The following is a 14,318-nucleotide window of genomic DNA, read 5'->3' as shown; positions in this document are numbered from 1 at the left end:
AGGAATCTGGCATAGTTTTAATCGCCATGATATCAGAGTTCCAAATATTAAAGATATACTTGTGCAGCCAGAGTTGACAACTGCATAGGTTTTCTTTAAATATTTCTAGGCATCTGGTTGCTTCTTTAGGCGTCTGTGTAAAGTCTTAAAAATATAATTAAAAGTCTAGAGTCTATAACTGCTCAGTTATTGAAATCTTGCCAGGACAGATAGTGCATACTGTGTGCGTTTGAGTTGGAGTCATTCATGCATTCACTTTTAAATACACGAATACGCAAACAGCTCCACAGAAGATTCGATCATACATCACCCCAAAGACAAAGGCAAAACTTCCACTGGGTTTTTACACAAGGCTAGGTAGCAAGCCTAAAAAGGCTGAATTTGGCCCTGTATCCAACAGCTGTAACAAAACTCACTCTGTGTCAGGGATGTATGCGAGAAGATTCATGTTAGACAGGGTCTGACCTCTTTCAACTTAGTGTCTTTTCGTCAGAAAGATGCAAATTTAGCAAAGCCCTACCCATTCACTGGAATTGTTTGACAGTTTGCTGAAAGCCCTACTTGGTGGTGTCTCAACTTTTCCAAATTTTGTTTTGAAACTATTCTTTATTCAGAAACACAAGCCAATTGCAATATTTTAAGAAAACTGAAAAGGTTAAAACTGCAATGAAACATTCAGAATATCTGAAACAAAATATTTCACTTAACTTAAGGTGGAATTCTCTGGATAACCATTTTGACTTGCTGTCCAACATCAGGATTAGAAAATTTCTCACAGCCTCCATAATTTTCTCAGCATACGTAAATAGTGGCTCACCACGTGCTAGATTTGTCTCTCCCTTACCCCCTGGCCTTGACACCCACTTTTCCCCCCCTCATTTTACACCCAGAACTTTCACTTCGGTTGAACTTCAATTTTGCTGCCTAGATGGTAAATGAGCCCACATCTCCCAAATACCACTCGAGCATTGAAACCACAGGGCCATCTTTTCTGTGCTTCCTGTACACTTCCTGCTCGCTTGAAAGCTGAGGAAATGAGGTATGTGGAGGTGTGAACATTATTAGTGTACTTGTTTGTATTGTGAAGCACTAAGACGGCAGAGATACAGACCATGACCAAATATGGACCAGCGTGCCAAGGTGCTGGGCTCAGAAAAGAGAAAAAAAAAAAAACCCTAACAGCCCGCTCCTCCAAGGCATTTACAAGCAAAATGTTAAACAAGCAGTTATATATTCCTTGCACGGTCCCATCTGTCTGGATATCCGGGCAGGTATTGCCTGAAACTCTTAGTTATGGCAAAACATAATGTCGGTATTGGTTTGGGACTGTGCCAACGTGTACCTCAATTTATTTTCTTTTTTTGAGCCCTCAATTTCAGCAACAAATCCGAAAGGGGTCTTTGAAGGGTGATGGGTTGCCTTTTTTTCTGCAATGCTCTCATTCTCTTCGGAAAGAACAGAGCAAAGACAAGAGCAGAACCGTACCTGGCTTTGAGCCAGGTAAAATGTGTGCCCATTGCCTAGCGTAGCTGAGGCCACAGAGATGACAACCAAATTTCTGGGGCCAGGGATAACTCCTTCTCTTAAGCTGCTTGAAAGATTCCAGCCAAGCTGATACCTGGTTTTTTTTTTTTTTTTAAATCCTCCTACAAGTTTTAATAGCAAGCTAGCACAGGTTCTCACTTTTGCACAGAAACTGCAGTTGCCTCTCTGTAGGGTGGCTGTCTGGTTAGCACAGGCAGAATTAGGAGGGGGGCTATTTTATTAGCCGGTAAAGCTGATTGATTTATTAGAGCAGAAATCTCTTGCTAGCTCCAACACAGGTTATTCTCCAAATGCAAACTCTATTTCACTTCACACACACAAAATAGCCAAAGTGCCTGTGTTATGAATAGGCCCCTTTGTTACCCTGCGAATCGACAAGACAGACTGTTTAGTTCATGTCTGTACATTAGCAAAGGAGGACGGGGTCTGTGAGACAGATGTGGCCTTTAATTGCATGGAAATATTAGAAGATCGTTAAGCCATTTCTGACAGGGTTTTCCTCTGACGGAGGGAGTGGAGCGTTGTTTCAGGGAAGGCGCAAGGAGCAGCCCCGTCTTGCCAGCCCACAAATAGGACCTTGTCCTACTCCCTCACCCCAATGCTAAACAAAACCAGAGGAGATTTAGTCAGAAGCCCCACTTTCCTGCCAGAGCTGCAGAACTACATCTCAGAAAGAGCTCTCTTTAAATTGCATCTGATAAAAGGCTTTTCAACACAGCTCAGGGGACTTGCCCTGTTAGAGATAAGACCAGCCGTATCAGCTCTGCTAAGAACATGGAGATGTGCCGAGAGGCCTGCTTCTTATTTATGTTAGCATGATTTGAGTGTAAGAAACTCTTCAGCAAAAGGAAAACATACTGCAGTCATCTCAGAAAACATCATAAAGCGCGGCCTGTAAAGGCAGTCCTCTATTCTATAGGAAAGCGAGCTTTTTTAGGGGCCTAGGGTTTAATGTTAGTTTAGCTACGCTCTACCAAGTGACTTTGAGCAGAGTGTTTGGTTGCTTTGCGTGGCTTCCCGTGCTGTAAAATTAATGTAACAACCTCATGTCTGTCTGTGTGGCACCCCTGAGCTACTGGCTTTGCCTATTAGGCACGTTGCTGCGAAAGTAGGAGCCTGACAGCTCTGTACTTCACAGTTATCGAGCGAGAGCTAATCCTTTTCATTAAAAAAAAAAAAAAAAAAAGCCAAAGCAAAACAAAACCAGAGAAAAAAATGCCATTAACTACTGCAGGTAGGGATTTGCTAAAGGATAAGGTGGATGATGTCGAGGTCTGAGCAAAGGTCCTAGAGATGACAGAAACCTGACAGAATCAGCCCCAAACTGGCCCTTGGGTATACATGTTTTTAGCATCACCTCCAGCAGAGGAGAACGCTGGGATGCGGAGCTGAGCAACCTGCCTAAAGCCGTAGCACTGTATCGGTCTCAGTGCTGGGATTTGACAGTTGACAGCCTCGGCTCCCAGCTCCCTCTATCCCAAACGCACTGTGAGCCTGTGCTCCGTGTCTTGCCTGCTTTCCCTGCGGCAAAACATTCGAAAGTCCCTGCCACAAACTCCTTCACGGCCTCTGCCTCCCTGGTCTGCTTCACCAGGGCCGAGGGGAGCTGGGGAGAAGAAGGAACAATTAGTTCTCACAGGTGTGGAAAACTGTCCCTGAGCACAGACTCTTCGAGGTGGCAATAGCAAGAGACCTCATTTATCTAAGCGAGGCTCAGAGCCCTTCTCAGTAGCGTGCTGATAAAACCAACAGACTTTCTGTTAATGGTCACTGATAAGAGATTTTGCTAAGTTTTTCGCTCAGCCTCAGAGGAGAACAAGTTTTGCTTTTGTCTAGCAGTTCCAGCCCTAGCAAAACACTTGTCACTTCTATGATCTCCTTCTTCCAAGGACATTGGAGCACTCTACAAAATCTCAGCTCTTCCGGGAGCAGGCGTCGTACAGACAGGGAAACTGGGTCGTGGGGACACTAACACAACTGTAAAAGAGCCAGTTTCAATTCTTACTCTCACATCATCTGCTATTGAGTTAGCCAGGAGGCAGCATCCACTGGCTGCTCCTAGTAGACGGGACAGCAGAGATGGCGTGAGACGTGTACATTGAGTCTGTAAGTTTGCCTTCGCTTCGCTATAGCGTTAGGCATCAGAAGCTATTTTGCTATTGCAGGTTCCTGAAACGTTGAGGGTTGGTCGGGCAGGCTTTTCTCTGTGATGTTTGGTATCGCTAGGAAGAACAGCACCTTGTCAGCTCCTTTTTTTGTATTGCAATGTTAACTTTGGGCTCCAGCCCAGGTGCCCGGACGGGATTTGGACCCGTAACTTTTTGTGCAAGAGGTAAGAGCGATGGCTGTCCCTGAATCCTTCCAGAACCTTTCTCTTGCACCAAAACTAAGCCAGCAGTGTTTCTTTGTAAAGAAATGAAAAGCCCCTGGGAGCTTCCAGTGGTGTAAACTGGGTTTTCCTGTTCAAATATCTCGATCGAGATTGACAAAGAAAATATCTCAGTGTAATCCTGCTGAGCTGTTTTCCTTGGAATGCCACGAGCAGGCTTGTTCACAAAATCTCTGCTTTTCCTATAGGCGTATGCAGAAACAATCTCGTCACTGGAGCCACAGGGGCTGGGCTCGGTGCACAAGGAAAACAGAGATCCATGCCATCCCAGCAGGGTGGCAGCCGTCAGTTCCGCTGCCAAGTGGAGGAGACCAGTTGGGAACTGGCTAAGGAGCCAGCAGAGGCTGGGTATGCTGCAGAAGGCATCAATGCACGGCTTTATTAAGCACGCTGCCGGGCAGCGATGGTACCTGTGCTTGCTGCCAGGATGAGTGGGCAAAGGAAATGGAAAAGGCCTGAGTATTGTTGCTAACTGCTCCTCTTTTGGCCCGTCTCTCTCATGAGGTTTAAACCTAATATTTTAGAGGGATTCAAGGGACTGGGGCTCTCCGCTTCTGCTAAACGTGACTGCGATTTGTGTAACTTCAGGCTCTTCTGAAAATCTCAACCTCGGGGCTTGTCCATCCCAGTAAACGCCTTTTTTTGGGTTTTTTTTTCTGGTTGAGAGGCAGACAACAGTTTCACAGGGCTCTGTTGAGCATATGCACATGCTTCTCGGGGATGAGGTGGGTTCTTAGGAGTCCTGAACCGCCTCCCCCATTTCCTCTTATCTCAGTACTTGGTGTGGTGCGCGCTTGGCAACAAGCCGAAGTAACCCGCTCTGGGCCGAAACGCTGAATTTATGCGCTGAATATCGTGAGCGCTGAGACCCTGCGCACAGATTTAATCCAAACGTAGCTCAAGGACCGGGGCCAAACCCAGAACGCAAATCGACTGGAGCCCTAATGCTTGAAATCTCAAGCCACATCTGGTTTAGGATTCAGCTGCAGGACTTCGCTGGAGTTGGATTGGCCCCCTCTGATATAGTGTCCAGACCTTGCATGTAGATGTCAGTGATGGATTATGCCTTTTATTTCCTTTTGGCTGAACCTTTCCCTCGCTAAGCATTCCCTAGGTAAGAGGCGTTGAACGTTGCTCAGGACTCCTAGCCCTGTTTCAGGGGAGAAGCACATACTGCGCTCTCTCCTGGAGACTCAGCTTTGATTCTTACAGGCTGTTGTTTTTCCTCAGTCTGGGATAAGTCATCTTGGGCTGAAAGTGCATGTTTTGTTCTCTGCGGATGGAAACATAACAGCACCCGATGAATGTTTCCTGATGGGCTTCCTGCGATTGTGAAGGGAATGGTGTCAGAGAACAAAACAGGATACGATTGCGGTGTTTGTGAATGTAACTGGGACAATGGTATCAAAGTGAAATAAAAAATAATGAATGGGCATTGGTGTAGCGGTGAGTCAGAGCTCAGAGGAACCTGAAATATTTGTGTCTCTCTAAACTGCCACCTCCCAGGTCTCGAATTCCTGGGAGAACACTCTTTTTACAGGTTCCAGTGCTTTGGCAGTACGAACCCAAACTGAAAAGATAAGATTTTGTGGTTTGCACCTCTTCCTTCATGCTTTTAAGACTCCGCTTTATGACCTACTCTAAGGCAGCCAGTTAAAAAGGAGGCACATCGATGTGACATACCCTCTCTCATGACAAACCCCCCAGTACTTTTGGGTTTCTTATTTTATTGTTTTCCTTTCTGGGGTGAATCGTTTATGTTGAAAAGATTTGATTGCTCTTTGCATGTGAAAAACAAAAACAGCAGGATCATTGTATAGTCTCAGTTTCTGGTATGAGTAAAAAATACCACCAAAAAGCTCTCCTTTGAGAGAAATGGTGGCAAATGCAGTTTAAGGCGAGCTCAACTTTTCTGAAACAAAGTGTTCGGTCAGTCTGCAAACTGCTGATGAAATATTTGCTGCTGAAAAGCAGCCTCTGGCACTACATTGAGGAGAAGAGCTGGGCAGTGGGTGCTTCAGGACAAAGCTGAGGTCAGCACAGAATTTCTGCGTAGCAGTAGACTGCATTTATTCTTCAGGATAGTTTGGGTTTTGTCAGGAAGCCAGACTCCGAAACCATCTTGCAGTTTCCCTCCATGTGTCTTCAGCAGAAAAGACCATAAAAATGCTACAATAATATTTACTGAAGTGTGTATGTTCACAGTTATATCCATATGTCTCTGTTTACAAACACATCTGCTCAGTGCAAGTCAATTATTTTACAAGGGCGAGGAAAAAAAAAATAAAAGGAAGGTGAACCAGAGCTAGGTGGATTTGACTGCCCAGCTCTGGAAAGCAGTCACCCACGCAGTGTCAAGTTATTCTTAGCGAGCATGGGCAGCTTTGGAGCAGAAAAGCTGCGGGCAGAGATCAGTGGTGATAGAAGCACAGCAAACTGGTCGAAGACAGTGTTAATACATGGAAAAGGCTGATTGATTTTCTGGAAACATGACGTGGTTTGGAAAAGGTCTTGAGAGCTCATATAGTCCTCCCGCCTCAGCAGAGTTACGCCGATTAATTCACGGAGGTGAATCCTTTTGTAGTTAAATTAGCTGCCAGACAACGAAACCTGGCTCAAGCCGTGCCAATGGCAAAGCTCCCAGCATTTTTAGCAGACCCCCAAGGTCCAGTACTCATCCCAAACCATCTCAATCGTCTTGGTTGGCAGAACTGGGCAGGGATTCTCCCAAACCTTCCAGGAACAGAAGCCAGAAGCTGTGATTTGTCCCCGATCTGCTCATGGGCAGACACGTCATGGGCTGCTCCCAGCGTGTACCAGTACGGCAGGGTGTGAAGCACCCGAGATGGGTAGAAGCGCCCAGGGAAATCCCAGTCTACAGGCCCAGTGTAGGTGCAGCCAAGCCAGCTGGAGACTGGTGGGGATGTTGTTGCAGGCTCCAAAGCCCAGCAGCCGTCCTCTTTAAAGGGAGAGCTGCAGCACACCTCCAGGATTTATGAACTTATAGGATGGAGATGTAATCATCTCTTGGACATGTCCAGCCTCAGATTTCACCTTAAGAGGTCAAGAGGCCACAGCAGTAATTTGGGCAGGTTCTTTTTTTCTTTTTTTTTATTTGTTCACTTCCTCTCCTGGTCCTGTGCTGAGGCCGCACAGAGGCATCTCCTGGAGGTTTCCCATGTGTCGGGCTGGTGCCCCTAAGCCTCCTTATCACCAGCCCTAATGCAGCAACTTGTTGGGGAGGAGTACTGTGTCCTGGTTATTGCCACTTGGTAGTTGGCCTGTTGGAAACAAACCAAAACAGGCTTTGAACTGATTTAGGTGAAGTCTAGACTGAGAAAAATAGTTGTTGGTCCAGATCCTATAAACACGCGCATGAAGTCAAGTGCTCTGCTGAAAAGTGAAGTACAGAAGCATGATTTAATTTTTGCTTCCTTTTTGAGTCAGGTTTGGGGGATCTTGGTATTGCAAGAAGAAAGCATTCATTCAAGCAGCCTTCTTTTATCCACCTGACATGACATCTTTTCACTATGGAAAAAACGAATGTAAAATTTAAAAAAAGGACATATTTCCTAATGAGAAATGCTGCAAAATCATTTTCTCCCATTTTTTTAGCTGGCTAATTTCAGTGTGCTTTTGCTATTTATGCCTATCTTATTCCTGCTTTGTTTCCTTGTAGCATGAGTTACTAAGTTGTGGTTTCCCATTTATTGGGATTGTGAAGAAATGATGCTGTATTCTAAGGCTGCCAAGTTAAGCTCCGATGTAGTACTCTGGGTGGAAAGCGAAAGAAAGGCAGAAGCAAGAATGCGTCGCAATTTGTCCAGGGAGTTGTCCTGCACCGTAGCTTTGAGCAAGCCTCCAGTGCAGAGTAAGAGCAAAATCATTGCAGTGTGGGATAGCATCAAAATAATTAAATGAAAGCCCTCCTTTAGACACAAAGGCGGCCCCAAATCTGCAGAAACTTTGTCTTAAATGCATGCTGCCTTCTTAATCCTTAGTCCTGCTGGTGCAGCAGGGAGAGCAAGACTGTATCTCCGCTTGTCCCTCGTCCTCAGGGCAGGGACAGCTCTGCTGCACGGATTACCAGTATCAGCTCAGCTGGAAAATACCGTGAGCAGAACGCTGCAAGTAGAGAGAAGAAATAAAGAGCAACGCACTTTGGCAGGGGCAGCTCTCAGCCTGCTGTTTCCACTGCAGCGTCACGATGGATCTCTGGTGCTAGCTGCAGCCCGCAGATCCTCCGCTGTAAAATTGATGGTGAAGGGCACGAGATTGGATTGTGGTTGCTAGCAATAAAATGCCTATGATTACGGACTTCCAGGGGGAGTTCCGTGGAGTCCCTGCACCAAACACCTAACGTCCTGTAGGGAAGGTGGAATAGCATGAGCAAACCTCAAGAAAAGTGTGCGGAAAAAAGCTTCAGAGGTCTTTCTTTGTGTTTTGGTTAGGTGCGTTGTGAAGTCTGGATATATTAGAGTGTGGGATTGCAGTCCAGGACTCGCTTTGAATTATGCAAAAGATTCCTGTTTGTGTTCCAGTAACAGCACTGGATGAGGCTCTGTGTCCCACAGAGCTTACAGTGCGCACAAATCAGGGCAAGAGAGGACTGAAGGGAGAAAAAAGGCACGGGCAGGGGAGTGCTTCACTAAAGGTTATGCCAAAGATCAAGGGCAGGGATGAGAACAGTACTCTGCCTTCCTGCCTCCTAATTCAGTGCCCAATCCATCTGAATTTGCTGCCCCGAGATCAACAGAGACTCTGCTCCTATTTAAATTTTATATTTGACTCATTTTCTTGTAAGTCTGATGTTATCTCTCTTCTGCTTGTATGAGATGTTGGCAGCAGAAGTGCTGACTTGTAAAAGTGCAGTGCCAAAGTAATTTCTATTCAAGGAATAGAACCTCCGTGCTAACCTCAAGCCATGTGTAAGGCTAGTCGCTGCTGGTACCTCATGTTTTGGCGCTTTGCATCATACGTCTGGGCTCCTCAGCTGGTGGGTCTGTGTTGGTAACATTCTCGTTACAAAAAATGCTTCAGGAGTGATTTTCTCACAGGACTAAGAACGGCGAACGTATACTATTGAAAAAAGAAAAGGGAAAAGTCACTCCTCTAGAGGTGGAGGTAATCATTCCAAGCACGGCACGAGGGTTCAAGTGCTCAGCATTTTCTTCTCTTATAAGTCAGACTTTGTGGAGGAGGATGAACCTTTGATCTTTAGCAATGCCTTTTGAACGTGGTTCACGGCCAGAAAAGTGAACGGAAAGAGCTCAGAGTCGATATTCACTGACAACGCATTGCACGCAGCTGGAAAGCGCCGTTCCTGTAGGCCCTGGGCTGTACCTGGGGTGAAAGCACTGACTGCTGTCGCCTCACCAGCTCTTCTTCGCTTGGCCTTTCTCCCAGAGCTGAACCCAGGGAACTGGGTACTTCTAGCAAGCTTTCCTTGCCGGTGAAATTTGGATAAGGTTAAAACCCTGAACTTTTAGGGGCCTTTTCCAAGGCAAACCTCTGGAGGTCAGCGAGGACACCAGGATATCCTGGGGCTAGCTCTGTTATTAGTGCAGTCAGCAGTGCAACAAGGGCTGTGGCAGGGACTGTGAACAGAAGAACCTCGAGGTAAGCCATGATGTTTCACAACTGCGTTGCACAGTCGCCCCAGGTTTTTGCCTAGGGGCTGTTTCTCACCTCCATCCCGTCCTTACATTGGCTCCTGCTCCATTCATCAACTAAGTGAAAGCTTTTTCTAAAGCTTGCCTGCCGTCTGCATTTCGCAGTATGGAATCGAGGTAACTTGCTCAAAGCATTGCTGGACTGTCAGCCCTCCCCACTGTGCAACCAGAACAACAAGCTGGCTTTCCTGCAGCACGCAGGGACTGAATCAAAGTGTTCCTCACCTTGCTGTAGCGCTTAGATCCGGGTCTAAATGGCTCATCTAAAAAAACCCAAAAACCTGCAAATTTGACCTCTTATGACTATAAACTGTTATTAATCATAGCCATACTGCATATGCATGTCTAAGGGATCCAGAAGTGCACCCCAGCTCTGTGCAAGGCTGTTTCAGCAGTCACAGCAACGGGAGCCTTTCAGCTGTGGGCTGCCCTGCAAAGGCTGGGCTTGGCTTCACAGGCAGCTGAACCTGCCTCTCGCAGCGCTGCAAGCTGCCATAGACGGGACTTGCCACATTTATGCCAGGAATGTGATTAAAAACTGGAAAAACTGAAGCTAGCCTGTTCCCAGAGGCAATATAATGTAACATATATGCCAGAATAATACACACAAGACCCCTGTCTCAGACTCAGTCTGGCCAGCTCAAGGACACAGCCTGGGAGGCAACAGCATGGGGGGGAGCCCCGGCGAGCTTTGGCCTGCCTGGGTAGGTTATGTTAGCATCTTTAACGCCTCGGTGTGTTTTCCCAAAAGCTCTCAATTCCGGGGGACAGAAATTTGCCCTCTGGTATTCGGCTGTTGATCTCATTGTCAGCCAGAACTGAAGACAAACGCTTCCCAAAAAGCCTAGTCCTTCAAAACGGAATCTAGCCAAGCAGAGCCTCTGATAGGGAGCACCAGGAAGGTTGTACACATTCCCCATCTGGGTCTGTAGCCTGAAACTCTGGCAGGGCCACCGAGCCCTGACCTTTTCCGAGAGACCTAAACTGAGCCCCAGCTAGTCCTCACTGCTAGGACATTATCCGAGCGGTCCCCATGCCCTGACCCTGCCAGCTAAAGGCTACCTGTCGCTCGCCACCCCTTTGTTTGCCTCTGGAGCTGCACACCCCACGGAGGAGCTGGCTGCAGCAGGGGTTGGCAGCACGCCACCCGACTTCCCTTGCATGCGATCGCAATACTTGTTTGCTATTTGCATGCACGGCCCGCATCGTAAGCAGGTGTCAGAAGCCGCTATCTCTGCCTGATCTGCTCGGTGTGTCTTCAGTTCCCCCGGAGCCTTGAGGCTGTAGCTTTTGTGGCTGTAACTAACTCAGGGGTTTAGCTCAAACGATTCCCGGTTCAGTAACTGCTTGGGCCTGCCATCACGGCAGCCGTCGCCTTGGAATTTCTTTTCCTGCGCGCGACAGAGTTCTAAAGGCGGTGGGGTTGTGGAGCCTGGATGCATTCAAGCAGCAAAATGCAGAGCTGCTCGGTGCAACTGCTGCCTGCCTGGGAGATGATCATTATCCCCCTCAGCACCAGTGGCTGCTGTAGGCAGGGCTCAGCAGCCGCTTTGTCTTTCAGGGAAGATCCTTATCTGAGGAGGCAGGCTTCTCCATCAGATAGTCTGTATATCAAAGTGTGTACTTGCCTGTGTATGTAAAGAGAGTTGTACTTGGAACAGCCCCAATCATCAATCCTAGTCCAGGGCTGTTCTTTGGGGTGTTTGTTGTTTGTTGGGTTTTTTTGGGGGGGGGGGAGGGGGCCGGTGTTAGCCAGAAAGATCTCTGCTTTCCCGTTTTTTCCCCATCAGAACCTTTCTTCAGAAGAAAAATGGCTTTAGGCAGAAAAAGCATTTTCCCAGATAATGTTTTCCTAAAAAAACCCAACTCGGTGTATATTTTTTAAACTGGAAATCTCCAAAATGAAACATTTAAAAGTTTTGTTTCATGAATTTCCAGTGGTACTCATGGTTTCCGTGCCTCTGACCAGAAAGACGCACAGCTGAGACCGGGTCTGGAGAGCCATCAGTCAGTCCAGCGCCCCGGGTACCTGGGGTTCACCTACTACCTTATGCCATGATGTGGGGAACCCCACATCTTTTGTACTGAGAGGAAGCAGAGACTTAGAGATGTGTCATTTAGGAACCCCTGCCTGACATCCTGACTTCAGTAAATCAGAGAAGCAGCCAGTCACTACAGCCTTACCTCTGACGGAAAGGCTGGCTCTCTTTTCAGAGCTGTCATCAGAAGATCTGGTGTGCTTGTACTTTTCTATACAGGAAAAGTTTATAGCCTGGAGATCGTCTCAGTCCCTTTAAGGAGTTTCTGACACAAGGCTGTGATCACACAGGATTGCACCACAAGGAAATTCTTCCGAGGGGCACCTTCCACTCCCTAGCTTATTCTAATGAAAGCAGAAAAAGGGAGGGGGTATTTTTGAAAGGTTATGCATCCACCAAGAAAAAGCTGCTGGAAAGGACGAACACCGCCTGAGCTCCTTGCGAGACGCAGCGTTAGGCAGTGTGGGGTAAAAGCTCACGTTTTTGTTGTTCAAAGGCTGGAGCCATCGCTGCCAAGCAGTGTGAGAGGTTGCTTATAAAATTTTTACAGCAAATACTGTAACTTCAGCACGACTTACACAGATGTTTGCAGGTTCCTCCGAATTCAAGCTTAGTCAGGCCCACTTGAATTCTAGGCTACTCGGGCTCATTTGGTTTTGTTACACGATCTGAGATCAGAGATAGAAAAGTGCTGATATTTGTAAGTGCAGAGCACTGACCTGGCTCTCTCAAAGTGGGTTAATTTCAAGCTGAGAGGGATTCTTGTGTTTACCCCCTAGACTCTAACTATTGACATTTTTTGTGACGATATCATGAGCCTGGTAATACCCGATTTGCACTTAGATTCTTGTGTAATCAGAGGATTCCAGGAGCTGCACTTTTCTAACTTTTCAGAATTTCTCTTTCCCTCCTTGGTTGTGGAAGAATTTGCAAAACTAACCTCAGAAACAACTCCTGGGGGGAGGCGGGGAGAAAGCAATAATTTGTTATTGTTAAAAGCTCATGATTTGGACTGTGTTCTGTGAATTTGGAGCACTGAGGGCTTAGCAACACCTCAGCTTTCAAAGCAAAGAGAGTGTCTGTATGTTCCCGGGTGACCCACTGCTGCATCCACATCGATGTTACAGGTCTTTTCAATGCTCAGTCCGCAGAGTAGGTGAGTCCGCTGCTGCCTTTGTTTTCGGAGGTCTGCTCCGTTAACTCACATTAAAGCAGCGTGTGCTTTTAGTTTGGGAGGTTCCCCGCTCAGTGTCTGGCTTGCCAGCCATAATGGCAGCTATGTTATGTGTGGTTAACTCAGCTCCGTAAAGAACATGCAGACCTTGTCAGATGCACTTTGAATAAGGCAGGACTGTGCCAAAGCCTTTAGGAGCCTGGCACGCTTCATTTAGAAAACCCAAGCGCATCAACGCAAGGAAATTGATAGTCAAAACTTTTTGTCAACATTTGGAGTTTCAGCAGGGGGGAAAAAAAAAAAAAAAAGGATAACCATTTCCTGTTTTTAAGCATTTCTAGAAATGCACGGTTTGGTAACTCACCAGTCCTACACTTCCCACAAAATAAACAGAAAGTGTAAAGTAATGCATTTTTTATCCCACCACTAACACCCATAACTCTGACCTGTACTGACTGCTGCTCCTTCGTTAGTAACCTCAAAATATAAACACCACACAAAACCCTTTGAAAGAAGATGTAGAGACCTTCAAATGCCACTCCAGAAATGTTACATCCCTCTTTGGTTGGGTTTGGACCAGCAAGTGCAGGCAGGTGGGCAGGTAACTATAGGAAACATCAGACGAAGCAGCTTACAGCAAGCAACGAGGGCGATACAGCACCCAGCAGCCACCTTTGCTGTTTGCAGAAGTCAAGTTAACCTTCACTCTTGCCCCCCCAGAGCAACCCAGCAGCTAGCAAAGCAACCCGCCGGTTTTGCATACGGGTTAATGGACCCCAAAGCATCTGATTCAACCTGCAATCCTGGCAGATGGCGATTTCAGACAGCGCCGGGCAGCTGTGGGGCCCTCGCAGGTGCTCACCAGCTCAAAGAGAGAATAAGAGTGGAGTTACTAGTTTAGTCATGACTGAGTGCTTGTTGTTTTTTCTCCTCAGGAGGCTCTGTCGGTGGTGAGCGACGACCAGTCCCTCTTTGACTCCACGTACGGCGCTGCCACTCACCTCCCCAAGGCAGATATGACAGCCTCAGGGAACCCTGACTATGGCCAGCCGCACAAAATCAACCCTTTGCCTCCTCAGCAGGAGTGGATTAATCAGCCCGTCCGGGTCAACGTGAAAAGGGAATATGACCACATGAATGGATCAAGGTAAGGAAAGACCCTTTCCGCATCTTCTGGATCTTAAATAAAAGCAGAGCCCATATTGTCCATTCGTGCTCTTGCCCTCCATATCAACAAACCCCACTCTTTGTGTAGGATCACGACACGCTCAGCCTAAGTTCCTTCCTCACTCACTTTTTAACGGCCCGAGGATCTTCCTCGTGCAGTTCTGCAGCGTGCCTCTCTACCAGTCTCCACCAACGCTGCACAGACCGGGACATGAGACTGCCGGGGCAGAATTCATGCTGCAAACGCTGTTGTAAACGACACATTTCATCACTTAGTTCAGCATCCCACAAACGTGCCGTGGTCCAAGGAGCTCCTAAAGACGGAGTCGGTC

The 14,318-nt window shown here is 47.1% G+C and overlaps 1 protein-coding gene across 3 annotated transcripts in view; it reads left to right on the top strand.

Moving 5' to 3' along the window:
* FLI1 (Fli-1 proto-oncogene, ETS transcription factor) overlaps positions 1-14,318 on the top strand; it is an 85,932-nt gene that overhangs the window by 33,215 nt on the left and 38,399 nt on the right. For all 3 annotated transcript variants that reach the window (XM_086476996.1, XM_086476995.1, XM_086476998.1), the window contains exon 2: positions 13,755-13,966. In XM_086476996.1, the coding sequence (XP_086333122.1) occupies positions 13,755-13,966 (212 nt within the window). The remainder of the gene's footprint in view (positions 1-13,754; positions 13,967-14,318) is intronic.

The sequence above is a fragment of the Leptosomus discolor genome, chromosome 22 (assembly GCF_034619465.1).
Source record: "Leptosomus discolor isolate bLepDis1 chromosome 22, bLepDis1.hap2, whole genome shotgun sequence".
Classification (NCBI taxonomy): domain Eukaryota; kingdom Metazoa; phylum Chordata; class Aves; order Leptosomiformes; family Leptosomidae; genus Leptosomus; species Leptosomus discolor.
Note: the sequence above shows the minus strand (reverse complement) of the source record. Positions and strands in the feature narration are given on the sequence as shown.